General features: G+C 29.5%; 1 protein-coding gene across 4 annotated transcripts; it reads right to left on the reverse strand.

The window, feature by feature from the left end:
- Positions 1-1,138: 1,138 nt before the first annotated feature.
- On the reverse strand, positions 1,139-22,621 carry LOC126895261 (protein CBFA2T1). Of its 4 annotated transcripts, none has more exons than XM_050666933.1 (9): positions 22,169-22,621; positions 14,523-14,652; positions 6,762-6,896; positions 6,498-6,637; positions 5,508-5,654; positions 3,156-3,575; positions 2,555-2,735; positions 2,220-2,443; positions 1,139-2,154 (listed from the first exon to the last, which is right to left on the reverse strand). In XM_050666933.1, the coding sequence occupies exons 2-9, from the start codon at positions 14,647-14,649 to the stop codon at positions 1,864-1,866; spliced, it is 1,665 nt and encodes a 554-aa protein (XP_050522890.1). In that variant the 5' UTR covers positions 14,650-14,652; positions 22,169-22,621; the 3' UTR covers positions 1,139-1,863. The 4 variants fall into 4 exon arrangements, with proteins under 4 accessions (XP_050522890.1, XP_050522889.1, XP_050522892.1 ...); XM_050666932.1 differs by lacking the exon at positions 22,169-22,621 and adding an exon at positions 21,147-21,302; XM_050666935.1 differs by lacking the exon at positions 22,169-22,621 and adding an exon at positions 19,081-19,101.
- Positions 22,622-23,595: the final 974 nt, after the last annotated feature.

Below are 23,595 nucleotides of genomic sequence, written 5' to 3' on the forward strand. Positions count from 1 at the left end.
AACATAATATTGTAACCAAGGTAATTTTTTCTTATGTTTTACAAAAAAAAACAAATATTTGATCATATGGTTAAGAGACAAATAACTGACTGTTAAGTGATCTTAAGCAATAATTAGTATTATTAAGTAATGTCGTAATAAATTAAGTCACATGCCCAGTAATTGATATTTAATTTATATAGTTTATATATTATTGATAAATACAAAGTGTATTTATAATAACAAATAATTTAGAAAAGTATAACTTTTACTAGGATCATTAAATAACCCTTATAGGTTTTCTCAATATGGCCTTAAATTGAAATCAAACCTAAATTTGTAGTGATTTACATTGTTATTGTATCTTAATTATATTTAATAATACAACACATATTATTACATATAATTCAGTCAGGACTTAAACATTTTAAGTAATTTGATACTCGTTAAAACATTTTGTTTGTATAAAATTTAAAATAAAAATAATTACCATAGTATTCATTTAACTTTTATCAATATTGAGGGTAAAAAATGTATACTATTTTTTTTTAATGTCTCAACTGGACATAAAAAATTTTGAATGTATAAGTTCTGTTTGTTATATATATTAAAATTATAATATATTAATTTCTAAAATTAGACTGTTAGAATAATTATTCAAATATTATTGAATAATAGAATTATTTCAATTTTTTAATCTATAGTTGTGTAATTTTAACAAAGTGTCGTTATGAATACACATAGGTGTTCTTAATTTAGCTATAATTTTTTAGTAAGAAGATTTACTATGAAAAAATAAATTATTTATCTTGATTTTTTCGTAGTAATAGGGTAATAATAGAGGATTCAGTTCTCAAAATTAACGCCCCTACTATAAATTAATAACAAACTTGACACTTTCAAAATACTTCGACCATAGAATAATTTATTTATATTTATCTGACATACCTGTATATTAATTAATTTAGACATGACTTAAATAAAGTTATATTTTCTAGGATATTAATTTTTGAAGAACACTATAATTTCCTTTTTACTTCCAATAACATGCAAATATACATTTTAAAAATATTAGAAATCAGCACGGCTGTGATGATCTATGAATTAGAACATGATAAAGAAAATCTACTCGTTGTTATTAAATGTAGAAAATAAATAATAATAATATCGATTTTTAAATTTATTAGAAGAAAAAAGAATAGTTAACATATAAATTAAAGATTATATTATACATACATTACATTATATTATACATTACATTACATACATTATATTATGTATACGAGTTGTGTTTAGTAGGTAAAGTGATCGTGCTGTATATTGTACAAATGTAAAATGTGTTGTGAATAATAAAAAAAAATTTAACATATGGTGTTCACCACATGCTAAATTTTGCTAAATTTCATACAATCATAGACGTGCAAACAATTTGCTGATATTGTTTTTTTAATATATATATATTTAATTAATTAATATTAATAATAAGTTTGGGGTTTAATATAAATAAATTCCCAGAGTAATAGAATCAATAAAAGTCAATAAAAAAATTGTCTGTTCTAATGGATTTGATAGTTAAACAAAATGAAATTAAAATTCAATTAGAATCAATGAGCGCACGTAAAATGTATAAATATTAATACAAAATATAAATATTAAAACATGTCATATTTTTTTATATTCTGTATATACTTCCAATATGATAGAATAATAATTTTGCCAATATCATTTTTTACTTTTAAATGTATTGTAATTGTAAGTGTATTATAATAATATAATACACTATTTTAAATAAATAATAATCAATATAAATAACAACAAGAGCGCTAATTTGAATTTTCCGCTCGTAAGAGATTTCCAGAAAAAGGACGGAAACAAATCTTAAGTCTACTTAGTAACCGCACAAGAAGACGCTGATCTATCGGTTGATTGTGATGCCGACTGAACTTGGGTATCGTGTGGACTTAGCCTGAACCCTGAGCGGTTACTTGACACGTCATTTGAAGGACACGGGTCCGAAATGGATTGTTTGTGACTGCCTTTGGCTGCAGCCGAATGAATACAGCACGTTTGGTGATGGGTCTCCCAGTCTTTATGCTGGCAAAACGAGCTGCAATACTGAGCTGTATTGCAGCCGCTACATGTTTCATTTGCTTTACGGCCACAATTCCAACAACTCTATTATACAAAATTCAATTATGGGACAATTAAGAAAAAATCCTTAAGCAGTGTAAACGACTTACGTTATACTGGGGCATCAGAGTCGAAGGAGATATTTGACTAGCAGTAGCCGAACCTATCAATGATCTACTACCTCCATTACATGCTGCCGCTACAGCAGCTGCTGTTGCAGCATTCATTTTAGCTTTTTCAGTAACCATCATTTCTATGATCTTACTTTCAGCACTTAATACCAACTTTTGCAATTCAGCTAGGGCTTGGTGTTTGATATCATTCATAGACTCCTCTGATTTAAACAACAACGACAGTTAATTTTACTTGTGAATTATGATAACTTAATAGTATGACCAATTTACGACTTTAAATTGAAAGAAGAGATATCGACTAAAATTACTACCTGCTCTTTTTTTAACGGCTTCAATTTTCTCTTCGGCTAAACGAACCGTTTGTGAAAGCATTTCTTCTGTAGACTTTTTCTTAATCCATTCTGGAAGATTAGACTCTGCTAGTCCTCGTTCTTGCAAAATACCCAATGCCTTTTTTGTCTTTTCGACCATACTCAATATACAGTTTAACATCTGTAATTATTTTATAATATAGTATAAATATTTATATAAATTATGTTCATTAAAAATTCAAACGAAACACATGAAAGTTTGAAAAATAATATAATTATAATCCAGAGGCGTGTTTTAAAGAGAAATAGTTGTTACCGAAGAAAATATTATTTGGAATGAGTCGCACGTGATTTATTGGACATTTTTTAACCCGTCCCAAAGGTCTCGTTACAGTCATTTTACTGTCATTTGTCACAAGTTAAAATGGTTCTCCGTAAAAACTTTCGGCAGCTTAGACTGTACAAATCTCAGAATACCCTCTTAAAAATATTCAAAGTTACATTAATCGTCAAATATATGCGTCCGTTCTTATATATATAGTTGAATTCGCCTCTCTTTGGATGATTTTCAGATATGTAAGTATTGATATAATGTACTCACTACGTGTATATTTTTCCATTCGTCTTCGACGTGCCCTTTGTTATCTTCTGGATCTCCACGAATATGTAACAGTGGTACAATATTGTAAGGATGCTGAGTTTCCTGATTGGTCAAATGTGTATGGTGATGATACATGAATGGCATACCGTAGCTTAAGTTAGACCGTTTTACACACGGTTGCTGATAGTCCACATCGATAATACATCCATTCTCGAAATAATTATTGCCGTCTTGATAAGGTCTTTTGTTGCTGTTAACGCTACCGGCGCAAGAATTGCTGGCCACCGCATTGTTTTCTCTAGACGGTGGAGGTGGCGCTTGCACCTTTTCTACCTGGTGGAAAATCTCTGACGGTTCGCTAGGCTGAGAGTCCCTGTCCAAATAAGCATTTTCGTGTTGTTTCAAATATTGCTGAAGTGTCTACAAATATAATAAATCATCAATTAAGAATATAAAAAACAACGAATTTCATGTAAAATATTATTTTTAATACTTTAGATAACCCATGTGTATTTTAATAATGATTGAAAAAATAATAAGTGTATCCTAATAACTTAAAAAATAAGTTAGTAGCATAATAAATATACAAAAATAGAAAGCTTCAGATTAGAAAACTTTTCCCAACTACTAAATGTCCATGTCATTTTTATATGAAAAATATATGTTTAAGATAAATAAAATAATTATTTCCCTCGCATATTTTCCTTACAACAAGTACAATATGATAGTGGCATATCATTATTAATAGTATGGCTGTATTAGAAGAAAGTACAATGTAAAAAGTTTCGTAAAGTTTAAATACGCATACCGTATACATAAAACAAGTATGTACGTACAATTTATGTTTGCCTTTAATACAAAATCGATTTTCTTTGTAACAACACACACGTGCAACGTATAAAACAAGTAGTACAATTACCTTTGTAATAATTCAACAAAATTTCGACGACCCTGTTAAGGAGTTTTCATTTATTGCCTAGTATTATTTATGTTTTTCACTGAGCGCCACGCAATTTTCTCACGATTTAAACGGTTACTTTAAACGACGTTTTACTAAAAAGTATCAAATCAAACTAAATAGCTCTTTAGAACTTAAGAGAATATTTTTTTATACTTGAATACCTCAATTAGTAATTATTCATACTCAGACTCACACTCATGTGTGTGTACATAAGAGACTACTTGGGGCAATGCCCCGTGGCCCAACGATAGGGCGTCCCTGAGTTTTTTAGTTGTTTAGAATCTATGTTCACGCGTTAATGTATATTCTAAGTTTTTTAAGATCAGCATTTTTTTTTGGGGTAAACTGAAAAAAAGAATTTCGGGGGAACACCAAATACAAATTGCCCCGGAGTGCTTAAATCCTTTATACACCACTGGGTTCGGGCCTAATCCATAAACAAAGTAGGCTATATGACCACAGACATATTAACTTGTTAATATGTTAATGCTAATCCAGATGTTGGGTGTTTGGAACAAAACACATTTTTTACTAAACACACGAATGCTATGAAAGAGAAGATTTTAATAGAATCAAAGTTTATCGGCTCAATTTATCCAAATAGGATTTGTTCTACACGACTGTAAAAGTTGTCATCAAAAGTTGCGATTTTTTCCTTTAACATAATTATGCTTACAAAACAACTGAATTTCAATTACTAATTTATTGTTAAAATTGTGAGTATAATATTTGTTTTAAACTTTGATTTCGATAGGCGTATTGTGGTTTTATAAGCTAAAGCCAACGGCAAAAAGATTGTGACTTTCGACAGAGCAAGTTTTGGTACTCGTGGTAGAGAGGAGAAGGCGCGCACGTGGCGAGACTTCCCCTCTGACCGCTCCAACGGATTTCAATGGAAGTGCGGTGGTGAAGGCGACGGCTGTTGCTGCAACACATGGCCGGTAATGGACGGCGTCGTAACACATTAGAGGTTCATTCTTTACCCTGCGCCGCTCACCAATCTCAGAATTTGCTCGTACAGTATTAAGTTGTATCACCTCACAAAACAAGTAACTATCGTTTTTCGAGTAAGTTTTAATTCAAATAGGTCATGGATAAAAAAAAATTGTACAAAATGCCATTATAAGGGAAAGCAATTTTGGTAATTGTTTACCATAATAATAGAAATAAATCAATTACGTACAGTTATGTAAACGATTTTGTAATTATTTTAAATTCTGATAAAGTTCAATGTTATTAATTAATTGATTATCCAAATAGAATAGAAGTTTTCCTTTTTAATTAACTTTGAAAAAAAAAAAAATGAAATTTTATATTGAGTATACAATATGAAGATACATCGATCAAATTCTATTATTTTTTGTGTTAATAAGATAAATATAAAAACTCACTTGTTTGTTGTTTCGTGCTAATGAGTTGAGTTCGCGGTGTAAAGAAGGTATGTGATTTTTCAAAAACGGTAGCACAAAAGGTCGTAAAGGAAAATTAGTCATTTCTTGTACATTATGGTGAAATTCTTCAGGACTTATTAGATTATTCTGAAAAAAAAAATGTATTCAATTAAATAATTTTATTTGAGCGAAAATTGTTTTATATTTTTTTAAATTAGCTGTTACTACGAACTACTATGAATAACTCCTTATTATTTTCACCGCGTTAAGCGCCGTTTATAATTGCCAGTAATCAGAAAATACATCAAACTCGAGGAATATTATTTGATTAAATAGGAATAAATAATTATTTGAATAGGTATTGATGATATTATGGTAACAATATATTTATATAAAAATATTTTCTTTGAAAATTATTATAGACAGTAATAAGAACTTGGACCAAACTTTACATTTGCGATTTTTATAGCTTACACTTTGGTTTTCTTTTAAGGACCAGTGTAAGAGCTCGTATTTTGTTTTATTGTTTTAAAGTCGTCCGATTAGCCTATTTATTATTAAAACGAGTATAATAACGACGCGATTAATATTTTATTTATATCAGCATTACATGGTATAAAATTTAAATGGTTTATATGTAAATGACGGTTTGATCGAATCGCGCAGTGCCTGATACGCACTGTCTCGAGTTCGAGACTCGATTACGGGTTTGTTGTGTAAAAAATTCTATTCACCAACTCAGGTGACGGACTACTGACGTCATTACCCGGAGTATCTATGGTTATGAGAAATCTTCTCTTCGGAGGACCTTTTAATGGACTGCAAAAGCGTAAAACGACAAATATAAATACAAGTCTCCCTGAAGACAACCCTATTAACTTTTAATGTATAAGAATTGCACTGATTAACTACATTTGACTTAATGTCGTTAGTAATGTAAAAATAAACGCAAGCATTATTGATTTTTTATCGAATGTCTTTTGTACTCACCACCAAGTTGAAAATTTGACCCTTGACACGATCGCTTATCTGTGGAGACAATTGTACGCTGAACTGAACTAGTGTAGAGAGAAACCGTTTAAGTTTAGAATGATTTCTAAATGTATTGTTCTCTGACGAAGGACTAGCAACTGTAAACACAGAAGCTGACGATTTAAACAAGTCGTACAATAATACGTAAAAATTAATTAAAAAAACTATCGTAAAGTCTTTCAAAGACGGGGATCAATAAAAAATACACATTAATCGACTTACTCTCCGATTCGATGTCGTTTTGAACTGTTCCGGCGGTTTGCAGCGACGGGCTGAGTAACTGTTCACGTGAGGATTCTATAGCAGAAGCATTGGCCGTGAAACCGGAAGCTTCTTTGGACTTGATTTTGGATTTACCTGTAAATACCGATTGACTCGTTATCCGACAGAAACAGTGTAAAGTGTAAAGTGTGTATTTAATTCGCTATTCGTATTATAATGAACGAGAGAAATTTCAACCAACGAGGTCCGGGTTAGAAAACTATATTTGTATATATATATATATCTAAACAACATACAAAGCCTCAGCAAAAGCCACGGTTTTAACCGCCCAGTACGTGTCCGAGTGTTCGTGACACGTCCATTAGCGAAATTCAGTTGTGTCATACACATAGACACACCGCCACCGCTAACAGCGTTCATACCGCCACCATCCATTCTGCGAGTTATTAGTTTTGGCTGCAACTTCTGCGGTTGATGTACCGCCGCCGCCACCGTTGAATTCGGCGAGGAAGAGAACACGCTCATATATTTATATATTTGAGGATACGTCAAGAAAAGAACGTGGCTGAGCTATCACCCGAACAGCTGAGAAACCGTTGCTTGTCTAAAGTGCTCTCGGCCGTACAGATAAAATTAATTTTTCTTTTGCAATTACCACTTTTTTAAGTCAATACGTGTGTTCTAAAACGAATTAATGTTGGATCAGCGGCGATAAAAAAAGAACATTTTGCTTATCTTGAAAATTTTCATTTAATAATTCATACCCCTTTATATTACAATTTTCGTCGGGTAAACAAATAAACTAATAAATATCTATAAGTGCCTTTTCATACATCAGCTGTTAACATGACACATTTTCATTATTCTCGCAAATATTTAGTTAAAATTATGATTATTAAATGTGTATAATATAATTATTTTTTCGCAATACGCGCCAATAAACAGTACAAAAATTATAAAGGTGCGTCGCCTTCTCGGAATTCCATTTGAACTTAACTACAAATTTAGACATGTGTTGGCTTAATAAAAACCTCTGTGACTATTAGACAATTTGGTTAGTTACACTCTCATAGCAAATTTCTGGACGCTAAATATTTTGTGCTGTCTTAAACATATACAGGGTGATTTTTTTATCATAACCCACTGAATTACTTAAATAATAATAATAATTTAAACATTTTTTTTTATTACTGTCTTTAGTTACACATTATTCTTGAATTATTAAATATGTAATACTTTTTAAGTTCATCCCTTATGCCTGGTAAGGGTGTCAACTTTGTTTTTTTAAATGGGAACACATATTTTGAATTTAATAAAATGTTTGGATTTTTAATTCAATAGTAAATGGCATTTGAATTTTTAATGAAACTTAATTTGTTTATTAGATATAAACATTTAAAGTTTCAAATTTTTGAGTTAATATATAGGTATAATACACAAGAGATTACAAATACAGTTAGCTAATTGGTTTTTTATGACATCAATATTAGCAGGTACACAGCATTGTTATTATAAATGGTAGTAAAGTACATTGTTGTGAGTTTATAAATACACTAACTGATAATACAGAAAGTATATCTATTGATAGTCATAATTGATAATAAAGAATCCGTGAATGTGATAGTAATATCATAAAAAATCAATTAGCTACCTGTATTTGTAATCCCTTGTGTATTATACCTATATATTAACTCAAAAAATTGAAACTTTAAATGTTTATATCTAATAAATAAATAAAGGTATATTAAAAATTCAAATGCCATTTGTTATTAAATTAAAAACTCAAACATTTTATTAAATTCAAAATATTTGTTACCATTTAAAAAAACAAAGTTGACACCCTTACCAGGCATAAGGGATGAACTTAAAAAGTATTACATAGTTAATAATTCAAGAATAATGTGTAACTAAAGATAATAATAAAAAAAAAAATTTTTATTTTTATTATTCTGTAAGTAATTGAGTGGGTTATGATAAAAAAATCACCATATATATGGTGAGATTTGTTTATCGTAAATAACTTAATTGAAATAGAAAAATAATATTGATATTTAGTAACTTTTAGTTAAATGTTTTTTTTAATTTATCAATTACGAAATACTTTTTATGTTCGTCTCTTATACCTTATAAGGTATAAACTACCTAAGAAAATAGAAAAATATCTAGTTAAGAAAATGATGGGTCCATAACAACTTTCATATCAGCTTTTCAGAAGTCATGAACATTGTTATACCTAGACAGAGGGAAGTACGAGTCCGAGAAATGTCTAGTGATAAAAATAACAGCATTCGCTCCCCACCTTACTTTAAATTCTTAAAAACTTCTCAAATTCTGATTCAAAAGTAGTTATCAAACAGTCATTTTCTTAATTAGAACATTATCTAATAAATAAACTAGTAAATTATGTATGTTACAATTTGAAAAAATAAAATTGATACCTTTATAAGGTATAAGGGACGAACATATCAAATACTTATATTTATTAAATTCACAATAGTATGTAACTAGAAAAAATAAAATTACTAATATTGTTGTTATTTAATTATCAAATTAACACATTTTCTTTTCGCAGATTTTTCAGTAGATAAATTGAATTTTTGAAGTTAAAGAAGAATTTAACATATCAAAAAATAATAACATCAAACTAGATGGAATTCATCCAGAAATTAATCTCTACACATAACTTTGTTATTCGTTTCTATAATAAGATTTGTAAATAAAATGTTTTCATTTTTCACATAGAGCAGGTGCGTGCCACGTGGTTCAAAGCACATCATCACGTCATGTCTTGATCTGCTGTTGTCCAAAACTGATTTTGTATATCTTTCTACAACTGTTCCTCGAGAGTTTTTAACTACAACTTCTCATTAAGAGAAATGTTAAATTCGTTGAAACACTAAAGTAATTACTTAAAAACTTGTATATAACTGAAGAATTTTCAAAAAGACCCAATTATTTACAAAACCTGAAATTTCTCTATCAATGCAAGATTTTGTATTTATCAAATGAATTAAAAAGAACTTTATAAACAAGATTTTTGTTTAGGATTTTCAAATTTTGTATAAGTTTACTCGAACGTCAAATTTTCAGCGCAAAATTTACTCCGTCGAATGCATTGACTTGAGACAGGTTCAGATCTGATGCTTAACTCAAGAAATTTAATTATTTTTTATGTTTATTGAATCAGATAAAATTTTAAGTCTAACGAACTGTTGACCTAACACTTACATACTCTGACTGAGATCTCGCGGGGAGACTTTTTGAAATTTTAGTTAATATTAGTTCTTTAATTAGTATTATTTTGATTCTTAAACTTGTGACTCTCAATGCACACTACGCATAATACTCACTGGGGATATGAAAAAAGTTATCTGCTTTCAAAAAACAATTAAATTAAATATAAACTACTGAATTTTGGCGATTTAAATATGTTGTGTGTTCAAACAAAACACGACACAAATACATGTATATTTAAATACATTCGACGGATTTCGGCGATGGCACAACAGGCGTTTTCGTTCTCAACACATTCGCGGTAGATATTTGAAAGGCCATCACGTATATAGTGTTGTTCACCACCCGCCTAAAAGTTTAAACCAATTTTAAGCTGCGAATGAGAGATAGAGAAGAGTGGCTATGCTCCAAACGAGATAACAGTGAATACGTGCCTAGTGGCCTCCTGACACGGATCACTGTAGTTGTTTATTTTTCTAATGGCTTGGGCAAACAAACACTCTGTTGACGAAGACCAGTATGTTTTTACACGATAACGCAGACTGGGTTTTTCCTAAAGGCGCCGTAGCAACACCAGTTTCACAAAAATAAAATAACAATATATATTTGAGCAAGCAAAAAAATTATCGCTGAAAGTAAATCGTTTTTTTTTTTTTTGTTATTGTGTATTATATATAAGGATATAGCAACGAATTTATATCCGTAAAAAATATAAATCCACGCAGCTGTTCCACTTTGACTTAAATTTTGTATCCCGACCTCCACTTCTTACTATCGCCAAGCTCAACGGCGTCTGCTATCCTTTCAGCACCCCTCTCTTTCTTTCTTTCCCACTAGCGTGAAATTAGCGTATTCGTTGACTTTACGACCTTTAATTTAAATTGCTCTTCGGGCCCAAATATAATAAATACACGCGTTGTAAAATGGTTCGGGGGGTACGCAACAGAAGTTCCTAATCGATTCCAGTAAAAATTGGTTGCATCTGGTAAGTTGAAGTTAAGCCGTGACCGGTCGACCGATACAGTTAACGCGCACCTGAGCTCCATCACACGAGCGAAATATTTCTACCCCTTCCTGCTCTTTCCCCTGTCTCAATCCATAGCCCTTCTTGTCATACTTCAACATTAGTAACCGACATTACATACACAGCAAAGTTGAACGAGTACTATAGTAGTTATGAAACCGCTTCACATTAATTGTCTGCATAGCTTTTTACTCAGCATAATTAGGACATTCGCATTCATAACAGGGACGACATAAAAGGAATTTGGTCGAAAACAATTGCCATGTCTTAAAATCTAAACAGTTTACTATTTACCTAATAATAATATTTTTGCTGATATCGTATTTATAAATAGTACTGGTGAGTACATTAGTGTTAGTAACTCAAAGTTTGTCAATTCTCAGTTGTCATGTTTTCTAATGGAAAAATGGCCTCCTTTACAAAGTAATAAATAATAATTTTTATCAATAACAGGAATTTATATTTTTTTTCCTTACAAGAAAGATAGTCTTGACATTTTTTCTAAATACTATAACAATATAATTATTTGTATATAATATTATTAATAATAAAATGCCAACATTTTAAATAGCGGCGCCACACACTAATTTTAATTCGTATTTTGAGTTATTGTAAACTTTAAAAATGTAATTTACTCAAAATGTAATATTTCGATTACATAAAAGTTGCTACACTAATATTTACAATACAATTTATCTTATATGATATGTATACTTATTGACTTATCAATTTTCAATATTGGTAACCACAAAAACAGTGAGTATAAAATAGATTTTGGGTCTCTTTTTGTGATTTTAATCCAAAAAAATTTGATTAACAAAAAAAGTCATTTGGTTATAAAGTAATTCATTTTGGGGTCACGCATTTATATTTCACCAAAGACCTAAAAAATTATAGCACCGGCACTAAGTAAAAACTTAATGACGATTTTATCATAAAATAAATTAATATTAGCTGTATGTCCACATCATATTTCAAAATGAAAATATCTTTAAAGTGATAGCGCAATGGGAGTTCTAACCTTAAGATAATTTTTCTAGTCATGTTTTTCGAGTGTCAGCCACATTTAATTATTAAAATTATGAACTCCCATCACTGATTGGACTGCCTCATATTAAGTAATTCTACTGTGTCTATTGCCAAATTTTATGTCCACTAAAGTTTACCTTTAAAGTTCGATGCCTTTTTTTTTTCTTTTTTTCATTATACCTACAAAATTTACACCCTCTTTCTGTATGGTGTTATTATTCATTCGTACTATGTTGTAATGCATCTGACGTATAACATATACACGCCTTTTTTGTTTGTATACAAAATAAAACAAAGCGTGAAAGTGGGGGTTCGATGGTTTCCAAAAATACATTTTGCACAAACATTGTGATATGCCCTAAACACATACGTACACAAATAGTGTCATCTATCAAGATTAAAACGAGTCTCTTCTGCCGCATGTCTTATTGGGCTTCAGATGCTGCATTTATAAAATATTATATATTATGTACTTAGGGGCTGCCGGCGGTTTCCCGTACGTCATTCTCAATAGAAAATTGATTATTCGCCAAACGCTGCACAGGCAGCAGCTGTGAAGTGCTTATTCTGGCGCCAGGCCAATCGTGACAGCATAGCGCAAGTAGAACTTTTTCAATTTATATTTTCACGCTTAAGGATTTTTGGTTAATTAACTTTTACATTTTTTTAGCAAAAACTTTTTCGAAATCAAATAGAGCGTACAAAACACCTCTCAATTTTAACAACTTTAATGATTATTAATTTTAACAAAAACGTTCAGAGTTTATTTCTTATTCTAAACAACAATGAAATTGACAAAATAATAGTTATATTTTTTAAATATTCTACTGATATTGAATATTATTTTATAAGATTGCAGGTCCATACTTAAAAGATATAGGAGAGGAACTCTCCCCCTCGCTACTTAAATGTCATCGGAAGTGTTATCCAATTTACTTACAGACGGTAAATTTACAATACTTTTAAACCTTTTTTTATGTTTAAATTCTAGGAAACCTAGATATTTTTTTAAATATTTCTAATTTCTTTGCTATATTATTTTTTATAATTTTAAAGTATACAAATACGGTGTTTTTTAGTTACTGATCTGACATAATCCATAAATTGTAGCATGGAAATTTAGAAATATGAAGTAAAAACAGTTTTATTATTCCCCACGACTTTGCTTTAAGTTTGGATCTGGAACCGGCACTATAATAATGAGGTCTACACTTCTGTTAAACAAACAGTTCGCTGTAAAATGACTTAATCGAAATGATAGCATTGTGTTCCCGGAGGCTTTAAGTTGGCGGGTGGAATTTGAATAATAATTATTACACGGTTATTTCTATAGAGCTGAGCCGTAAAACTTTCGAGAACCACCAAAGACATCGCCACTAACCTTTGTGTGTAAAACTGTCAGTATACGGTTCTTGAAATGTTAAAAATATACGTTTACATTTAAAGGATCACGACGTCGGAAAAACTTTACTAGTTATGTCAATTGAAACTTTAGAGAATACGGGTAAATACTTGGCCGAGGTCCTGTTTGGTGAGAATAATTTTCGAACTTTAATTAATAACTCCGACGGCCCTGTACACACTCAATAGACGAATAAATCAAATTTCAGCCAGTCAAAGAGAGGGGATAGAAAGAAGGAGAAAGTAGTTTTAGTAAAGCAGAAAAAAAAAGGGTTTACAATCGGCCAACATTATAATAAATTTTGGGTTTTAATAAATGCGCGAGCGAGGAGGTGGTGTGAAAGTTATTGGAAGGAGACCAAGAACGCGGCACCATATTTTACTAAAGAACGTCAATCGCAGGTGTCGGTGGGCGAAGAGAGAGCGGACTGTAAAGTACGTGGGGTTCGGGGCAGTGTGCTCGTAGCAAACGCGCCGGCTTCAATTTTCCTTAAATAATATATAAATATATATAATAATCTAAATATTTTTTTTCGTATTACTAACTTACAGACTCTTATATATTTTTTTTTAACTAAATAAACTGCATGGGTTTTACAGTCCCGTACTTTCAAAGGCCTCATTTTATGTATAACATAATCAACCATCGTTTATGCGATTGACGTTTGAGTTAAATATTTTTTAACATCAAAACATTATTATAATGAAAATATTAACAATTTTCCACGGGAGTCTGTCAAAAATGATCATTTAAAATTGTTTTGTGAGCTAAACTTCAACTGCAGCGTAAAAGATTGTAATGCACTAAACATATTTAATAATATCATAAAAAGTTTTGGATATCTCTGAAGTTTTTACATAATAGTTTGTCGAGGATTATCTTCTCGTAAATTTTATAATGAATAAATATATAAATAATTTTAAATTTAAACGTTTGATTTCGTTTAATCTACTTAATAAATACTGGACTATTTTAATCGTGGTTCAAAGATATTTTATATAACCTAAAATTTAACCAAAATATATACATTGATACCCAAATTAAAAAATACAAATATCAAGTTGATGCTTACGAGTTTGTATCCTGTAAGATGATTCCTTGTTATTATTGTTGTTGTTATTATTATTTATTGTAGAACTTTCTTCTAAAACTCCAGGATCTCGCTCAATCATCTCTTCTTTGATGACTTTTGGTTCCATTGACTGAAACCAATAAAATATGTTAATTAACAAAGAGCGTTATAATTTTATTTTTACCGAGAAAATATATCATCGATTTGTAATACAATGAAAACTATATCAAATTATTATTTATACCCCTTTATTGAATAATTGAATTTAAAATATAGGATATTGCATAAAAGTTCTCAATATTGTTCTAAATACAATTAATTATTCACAAGAATAAATTGATCAAATTGACCCTATTAGATCTCATAATTATGAGTAAATTACATATATGGGTATTTTTCTCAAAACTGTGGAATTTTTTATTCGTAAATATAATAGCGACACAAACAATTTCAACTAACAAGTTTTAGTTACTCACGATAATAATTGTGTTAATTTTGTACCTCATAAGTAGACTAATATAAGTCATATTCAATAAATTTTTGAGTAAACCATAAAAATTTTACTTCTTTGAATTATTACATAAATTGTTATAAAAGTTACCAAGCTAATATAGTTATTTTACATTAAAAAACTACATGATTAGTATACCATTATTTTTTTTTTAGATAAATTATACCAATTTACGGTTTTTTGCTGCAAACTTAGGTTAGGACTTGAATTATTAAAAATCTGATAAAATATGGAAGGGATTGTTGTAACAAAATTTTATCGATAAAGATCGATGTAAACTTTAATTTCGTATACAAAAATTTAATAACCTGAAATCACGATTTTTAGACTTGTTTTAGTCTAGTTCTGAAGTACAGAGATGTGTAATTATTTTGGGATATTTTTAACAACTATTCTGCCAATATCAAACAAAAAAATCATACATGACATAAATACGTTGAGAGATATTAATAATTTATGTACTTTAAAATGTTTGTGATTTTACCAAAATTTGGAGCGTGTTTAACGTCTAAACCGCACACGACTTTACATAAATTTACTATTCCATAAATTCGGACATGATCACTGATAGTAGTATTTGTTTGTTTCATTTAATACTTCAAACTAATATACTTTTTAGAAATTTTAAAATGAATTGATTATTAAATTTTTTATTTTATAATTTAACTATCTGTGAAACTGTATAGTGAAACAAGTAGAATTAACAGCGGAATAAAACTCAAAAATAATGTTTATATCAATTCTTAAATTGGCATTATGTTTTTATTATAAACTAAGTAATCAGCAAATTGAAACCGACGAGTTAAGTATTAACAAATTTGACTTTTTGTTTTTCGACAGTTGGACAAAAACTCTATACAATTGTGCAAATACAGTTGCATGGGACCACCTGAATTTCAACAAAAACTAAGCATTAACTATATGCTGTTAACCCAGATACTCAATTTAATAAAATTGGTCCATATATTTTTTTTCATCTTCATTTTTATTATTATTATTATTCTGTTTCTAATTATACACTAACAACAAATAAGTCGCATAAAGTGATCACATAGAAAGTCAGATATAAATTAGGTTTGGTATATAGTTCATAAATTGAGATTCATTTAAAAAATGATTATCTTAATACATGGATAGTATATATTGATTTCGTAAAGGTCAGTGAGTTAAAAATGCAGTAAAAATCTACTATTAATCCAAGTCCATCTCAGATTACAATTATGCATGAAATCCAAGACATATTTACGGGGAGGAGATTTTCAGAGGCGTGAGCCTCTTCTTCTTAAACTTTGTGTAACCACCAAATTTTTGACCAAAAGTGTTACTTTTAGATGTATTTTGAACAAAAGAAAAATGGTCAAGTATATTATTTATCATAAAATTATTTAAATATATTATTTAGTCCGTCTCCCGAAAAAAATTCTAAACATACGACTGATGAAATTATATAGTGAAAAAAAATATCTTCATTGATTTATTATTCTAATTGACAAATATAACTATATTATTAAATATTCATTTAATAAAATTAATATTTTCATGTTGATATTTATTTAATTTAATGACTCCATGAAAATAAAGTTCTTTAAAAACTTTATTTTTCATTTTTATATTCCATTTTATGAAATTTGAACTTTTGGATTACGATTCGAAAGGTTTTCAAAATACCCACCCAACTGTTGTACACGGGTTCGAAAAATAATTTTTACACAAAAGAAGTTTGATTTATTTAAATCATAAAAAATTATATATATTATAAAATAGTTAATAAAATAACACGCTATTGATTGAAAACGTTGTCAAAACAAAAAGTATGAATTCAATACTCTTGTAAATTTTGTACGTCTGAAGAAATTATTTTCATTTTGATTATTTTTTCACTAATTAAAAATTATATCATACTAAAAATTTCCAGCAAGGATTTAAAATTAATTTAAATAAAATATCAATGAAACGGCTAGTAATTTAAATAAGTTTAAAATCTCCAATATTTTTCTATAAAAATAATCCAATGCAGTAGAGGGCTATTGGAAAGCAAGAAATTTAAAACTTCTCTTGTTACGCGAACGTCAATAATTAAAATAGAATCGAGAAGTATTCAGTGGAAAGTTAACTACTTTGTATTTTTAATTGCTAACATTTAGAAGAGAAGGGTGATGAATTGTGTCGCGGCTGACTTCACAATTCGCGAGAACATTGAAAATTTGATCATAATCCATTTACCGCAATATGACGCTTATTCCAAGTAAAAAAATAGTTATAAGAGAAAATAGGATAAAAAAAAAGTTAACGACGATGGCGCTTATGTTGTTTTATCTCTTCCCCTTCGATTTCGTTAACCCAGACGTACATATTATTATTATATTATAGTTTTTATTATAATACTGCACGCGCTCACAGTCCAGCGGCACTTTTCTGCGTTTTTCCATTTTTTTCCCTCCGATGTACGTATTAATATTAGATAAACATTAACCAGCTGTGGTGCTTTCGACACGCGGTGACTGCGTGTGTGTAAAAGACAGAATGACAAACGGAAAAAAAGGATGAACGGACTCCGAACAGTGTTTTGAGGGTAAATAAAAAGAGAGCGAAAGAGTAAGAGAAATCATCAGTATGGAAAAAAGGACACATGTTTTCTATCGACCGACGACGGGGTGGTGACTGTTGCCGTGGCATGTACATTACCGTACGTACATGCAGAGCTTATTATTATTGTTACTATCATTATTATACTTTGGCAGAAAGGTCGATATTGCAGGTGGTATATCCCGTGCGACTTCTCACAAGAACTCATAGACAACATGAGCCGCACAACAGAAAACCGATAATGTCGTCGTCATTGCTGAGACCAGGCCGTGATGACGAAGAAGACCCATCGCATTTGAGAAACTCTATTATATACTTATATGGGAAAATCTACAAATTGTACAAACAAGGAGACATGTTTGATAAAATAATCTAAACAATCTTTATCACATAATGTGAATATTCGATATTTTATACAGCATGCCGGACTTGCTACCCTATTCAATTGATTATACTTTGACAAGCTTAAGACGGGACACGTGTTCATCTCCCATCGCTGATGAACAAAGATTAAAGCCATGAACGATTATTAACAAAGATATTAAATTAACATCTACATAAATATTTTAAGAGATAAACTCACTTTAAAATGTTCTTATAAAACTTAAAGGAGTAATTTTCATCACTCCACTAGCTATTCTATTCAAGTGTTTTTGTTATTTCTTCAATCGCTTTTTATTTAAAGAGTATTGGCAAAATTATTTGTAATATAAAACGCATTTTTACAGCTCAAAAAATTTTTAAACACAAAACTGATTTTGTTTACTAATACAAGTTTAATTTTTTTCCGTAATGACTAAAATATATTATTAGTTATTAAGTATTTCATTATTTTAAATTTCTGATAAATTTCTTAAAGTTAAGATCTTAATTAGTTTTTAAAAGAATTATAAATAAATATAGAAAATTTCCATAAAAGTTTGATACTAACGTGAAAATTATAAATAAATGTCATTCAAAATGTTTTTTTTGGTTTGTTTAATTTATAAGGCACACCTCTGTGCTTTGTGCTCCGTTTTACCGTAACTAAGTAGCAATCGATTGACATCGAATGTTTAGCTTCTATAGTTTTTATAACGTATTTAACAATTACTATATAATAATTTTCTTTTACGAGTTAGTCAATAAAGTAAGTCTACGCGATCAAGCAAAACGAAGGTGCAAATTACAGTAGTTCAATTGATTGTTTGAACAAGTAGTTACAAAGCAATTTGCAACCAAAATGCCATAATCCGAAGTTTTTCAGAATGTTAAACAATTAAATAATATTAATCAAACTTTTGAAATTCTTCAAAAAACAGAATATTAAGGCTGTACTAAAACAGTTAAACAATTTACATATATGAAATGAATGAGTTTACGTCAACAAACATGTATAGTGTTAATTAAAAACATACATTGCACCATTAGGTGTACTTTTTAAATTTTATTAAATTTCTAACACACAATTTTTAGACCTACCTCAACACTTGAAACAGGTAGTATAATAGACAATAAAATTTAACGTAACTAATGTGGATAAATTAAAACAATTTCAAATAATTATAAGTGACCCATAATCGTCCATTACTTATTCACTTTATTTAAAATTAAAACTATATTAAAAATATTATAAATTTTAAATAATGTTAGCCACAAGTGATCAATTTTTATTACATACTTATTAACTATAATTATTACTAGTATATTACACAACATAATGTATTATAGCAATTTTAAAACCATTAAAAATGTTATAAGTTATTCACACATTTTATCCATAAATTTGTTTTATTAAATTTTTTATTAAAAAATGAATTCACATTAATTATATTCTTGCTATATTTAAATTATAATTATTTAAAAACACTTTTATATAAATTTCATATCATTGCAGTTAGAGGTGGTCCTATAATTTTTCTGAGTAGAGGTATTTGTTGAGTTATTTTTTGGAGTAAGCTTTTTTTATAAGAAATCTTTTCTTTTATGCTAAAAATGCATGTATAAGGACACTTATTTTACTTGAAAAATGTAAATAAAGCGATATATTTACCGACTTGGTGCAAAATAGCTCAACATTTTGGATTGGGGTTCACTTAGCATCCCAATACCTGATGGGATCGCCTTTAATAATTATATAAAAATAAGTCAATGTCCCGGGAATGCAATTATAGTTAATGGACTTAACCTAAAAGCATTAATCATTTATATATAAGCTAATAAACAGCCAAATTTATCGACCCTAGCCTTTGGAGCAATTTAACTTAAAAATAATTAGACCTAACTCATGTTATAAATAAAATAATGTAAATTATTTAAATATTAATTAAAAATCAAAAGGTCACTCATATTTTCGATATAAGCTTTTTTAATAGTGCTTAAATTTTCCACAACTATTAAAATAATAGGAAATTATTTTAACTATTATTATTAAAACTATATATCCTCTAGTATAAAAACATAAAAAAATTGTATAAATATCTTGATATATTAATAACAAATTACAACATTTACCATCCACAGGGCAACCATTTATACCAGGAAAATAAGTAAAGGGATTAATTTTTTTTTCAAAATATAGTATGTTACATAAACTCTAATTTAAGATGCAGGTTTTCCGAAACATTTTCAAAGATTATCATTCTATGCAAACATCAATATTTTGTACCCCCTTGTCAGGGGGTACCCTTGTCGGAATGTTAATGATGGGTTTTTTAAAAAACTTTTCCTAATAATTCGCAAATATATTTGGTAATTTAAAAAAAAAAATTCGCTTCGTTTCATTTATTTTCAAAAATGTTATGGCAATTTCAAGTCAAAAAATTAGTAAAAATAACGAAATTGAGCTAATTCTAAAATTGATTTTTTGGGGAGAATATCCTTATTTATGGTTAACAAAAAGGATTTTTTTTCAAATTTTAAAAGTAATTTTTCAATTAAATATCATTGTGATCATATGACTAAAATCGGTCCATTAAGAGCTGATATTTGTGGTAACAGACACAAAACAAAAACTATAGTACAATTAATACCTTAGCAGATTTGCATCGAAGCTAAAAACATTAGATTGCTTGATTTTTATTATTAATAAAAAATATGACTCATAATATTTATTCTGTTATTTTTAGATATATTTAAAAATATATGACTAAAGAACGTTTTTCAAACAGTTAGTTTTTTAAAATATCTTATTTTGGTCCCTATTTTTAACTAAATAATATTTAATTGATTGTTCTACATTATAATAGATTTAATATCTTAATAGAAAAACGAGATTTTAATCTAAACTTTATTTTTAAAATATCAATGGTTGAATAAGTATTTAAGAATAGAAACAAACATTTATCAATATAAGGGATGAAAATGTACAGAAGACAAACGAATCTTCACCTGAAGATTAGATGGGTTCACGTGGTTTGATTGATTATGATGTTTTAAGTAATGATAGTTTAAGCTGAGATTACTTTGCGCTATAGAAACAATATACGAGAGTGAACGTTCATTGCCGCCTATGTCTTATCTATGGAAGTACTTTTGAGAGAACTTACCTCATCTGTGGTCATATAGTCATTTCCGACAATCGAGCAAAACATTTTTTTTTTTTTATATATTTATTTTAAATTTAATCACGAAATCATTAAATTCATAACTTTTGGGATTTAAAATATGCTTCTATCAATGTCTACTCAAATACTAGTTAAGTTATAGTGAAAAATATGTTTTTTAATATATGTGCGCTGGTGTTTATTTATTTCTTGCGTTTACTACCATCGACCGACCTTTTCATCATGATTACAAGTGCAAGTGCGACGAGGACGAGAAGAGGGTGGTTTGAGGCAGCACTTGTAACAATAAGCGAGGCACCTGTTCAAATGCTACTTTATAGGTACCAGTTGAAAATGGCCACATCGTGTACCCGGTGGTACTGATAATACACAATTCGATTGCCGATAGCGACCCTCAAGCGTTAATCAGTAATATTTCATGTCTATTAACGTGTGTGTACATAAAATATATCCTCAGAAGCCTTTTTACAAATTATTAACATTTTTAGATTCATAATTTAAAATCGAGTATTTTATAAAAACCATTGATGATCCATTCAAGTATTATTGTAACAGTTTTGAAAGAGACGAATGACGAGTAGTCCATTTCGGGTAGTTTAAGTTGTGATTTTTTAACACAATAGAATAATTTACACATTTTGATCTTTACCAAAGGAGTAAATTTCATAATTTTTAAACGTCAATTAACATTGAAAAAACGTTGCGATATATATTACGATTGTTATGATAGTATTTGGACCGATAAGGAAATATGATTGCATAACCCTTACCAATGCTAACGTTATTAGTTGTAAAATTATTTTTCTTTTTATAGACCTAATAATATCGAAAAAATTGTATTATCAGTGTTGTATAATTTTAGAGTAATAAATCTAAAAATATTGAGACTCGTAGGTTGGTTATTTACAGAAACATATTAATCTAATAACTTGAAAAACAAATTTTTTTTTCTGACAATAAAATAGCAAATAGGCGTGTTAAATACTAATGATAAATTTTCTTACCAATTAATTTTCAAAAACGAAACGACGATTCGATTGATTCAATGAGAGTCGCATAAGTCAAAGGATTACGTGAACAGCGAATGCACGCGCGATGAACTTTACTGGAGCGATGACAACGGCAACGCACAGGCTGCGGCCGGCGTTCACTGTGTCAGGTCGCGCTGTGCCGGCGGTTAGAGCGTGCGAACAGTGACCAAAGACCCGTGTGAAGTTTCCCGGTACGCCGACGCAATACACCACGTTAACACAGTCGGTCCAGACAGACACGTCGCCTCTGCCATTGACATTGTTAATTAAATGGTGGATTTTATCGAAACCACTACTCGTGTACAGGACCGCTGGGACGGCATCGAGAGCACAGGTTGTGTGTATAAAACAGCGTATGGATTCAGAGGCGCCTGTAAAGGACGTGCATATGAGCCGTGGGCCGTGTATACATACGGCGGGCAAAGAGCTTATCACAAACGTCACGTGCACACGTCTTTCGCTCACCTCTTGTGTACAAACGACGCAATCCTGCGGGCGGCAAAATATTATCATTATTTTCCGACAAGTTTTCCGTTCTCCCACTGCTTCGCCGAAACACAGAAGAACGAAGAGGGGGGTATTTTTAAAATAAACATCGTACACCTGTCATAAAAAGGAAAATATTACAAAATGTGTGCCCTTTGATCACGGCAAAAGTTACGTACAGTTCATGAGACATAATTTATAATTTATTTTTACCAAGGTTCTAGAAACTTAATAATCAACTCAAAGAAAAATACTTTTACCAAAAGAAAATACTAACAAAATTTGGGATACATTTTTTAATGTATTACGACATATTTTGAAATAGAAAAAAATAGAAATAGAACTAAAATAAATAAATAGGGTGTACAGGTGTGCCACCAAATTTAACATCTCTTATAACTCTTAATCCAATTATAATAAATTGCATTTTTATTTATGGCCGTCAGTGACTACGTTCAATGATACATTTTTTTATATTTTTCAAAATTATCATTTTTTAGCCCTTTACTTACAAAAGTTTGATGGGTCGACAACAATTGTAGCACAAGTTCTCATTGAGTTACAGGCATTTTAATACATAAAGTATGTTGCGCGGGTAGGTGCAGCCCATACTGGTGAACGAGTATTTGGTCGGCGCTTTATGTTCACTTTTCATATTTAGATGCTTCTAACTTATAAGTACTCGACCTAAAATTATTCGACCCATTACATATTATCATAAGAAAAGGGTTGAAAAATGATTATTTAAAAATTTTGAAAAAAATTACATTTATTATTATTATTTTTATTTGTAATATACAATAAAAATATGCATTGAACGTAAGCTTTAAAGGCAATAATTATTAAAAAAATTAAAAATTGAACGAAATCATAATTGGATCAATAGTTATCAGAACATCGTGGAATACTCTTTT

Source organism: Daktulosphaira vitifoliae, unplaced genomic scaffold (genome assembly GCF_025091365.1).
Source record: "Daktulosphaira vitifoliae isolate Bord-2020 unplaced genomic scaffold, ASM2509136v1 Scaffold_1, whole genome shotgun sequence".
Lineage (NCBI taxonomy): Eukaryota > Metazoa > Arthropoda > Insecta > Hemiptera > Phylloxeridae > Daktulosphaira > Daktulosphaira vitifoliae.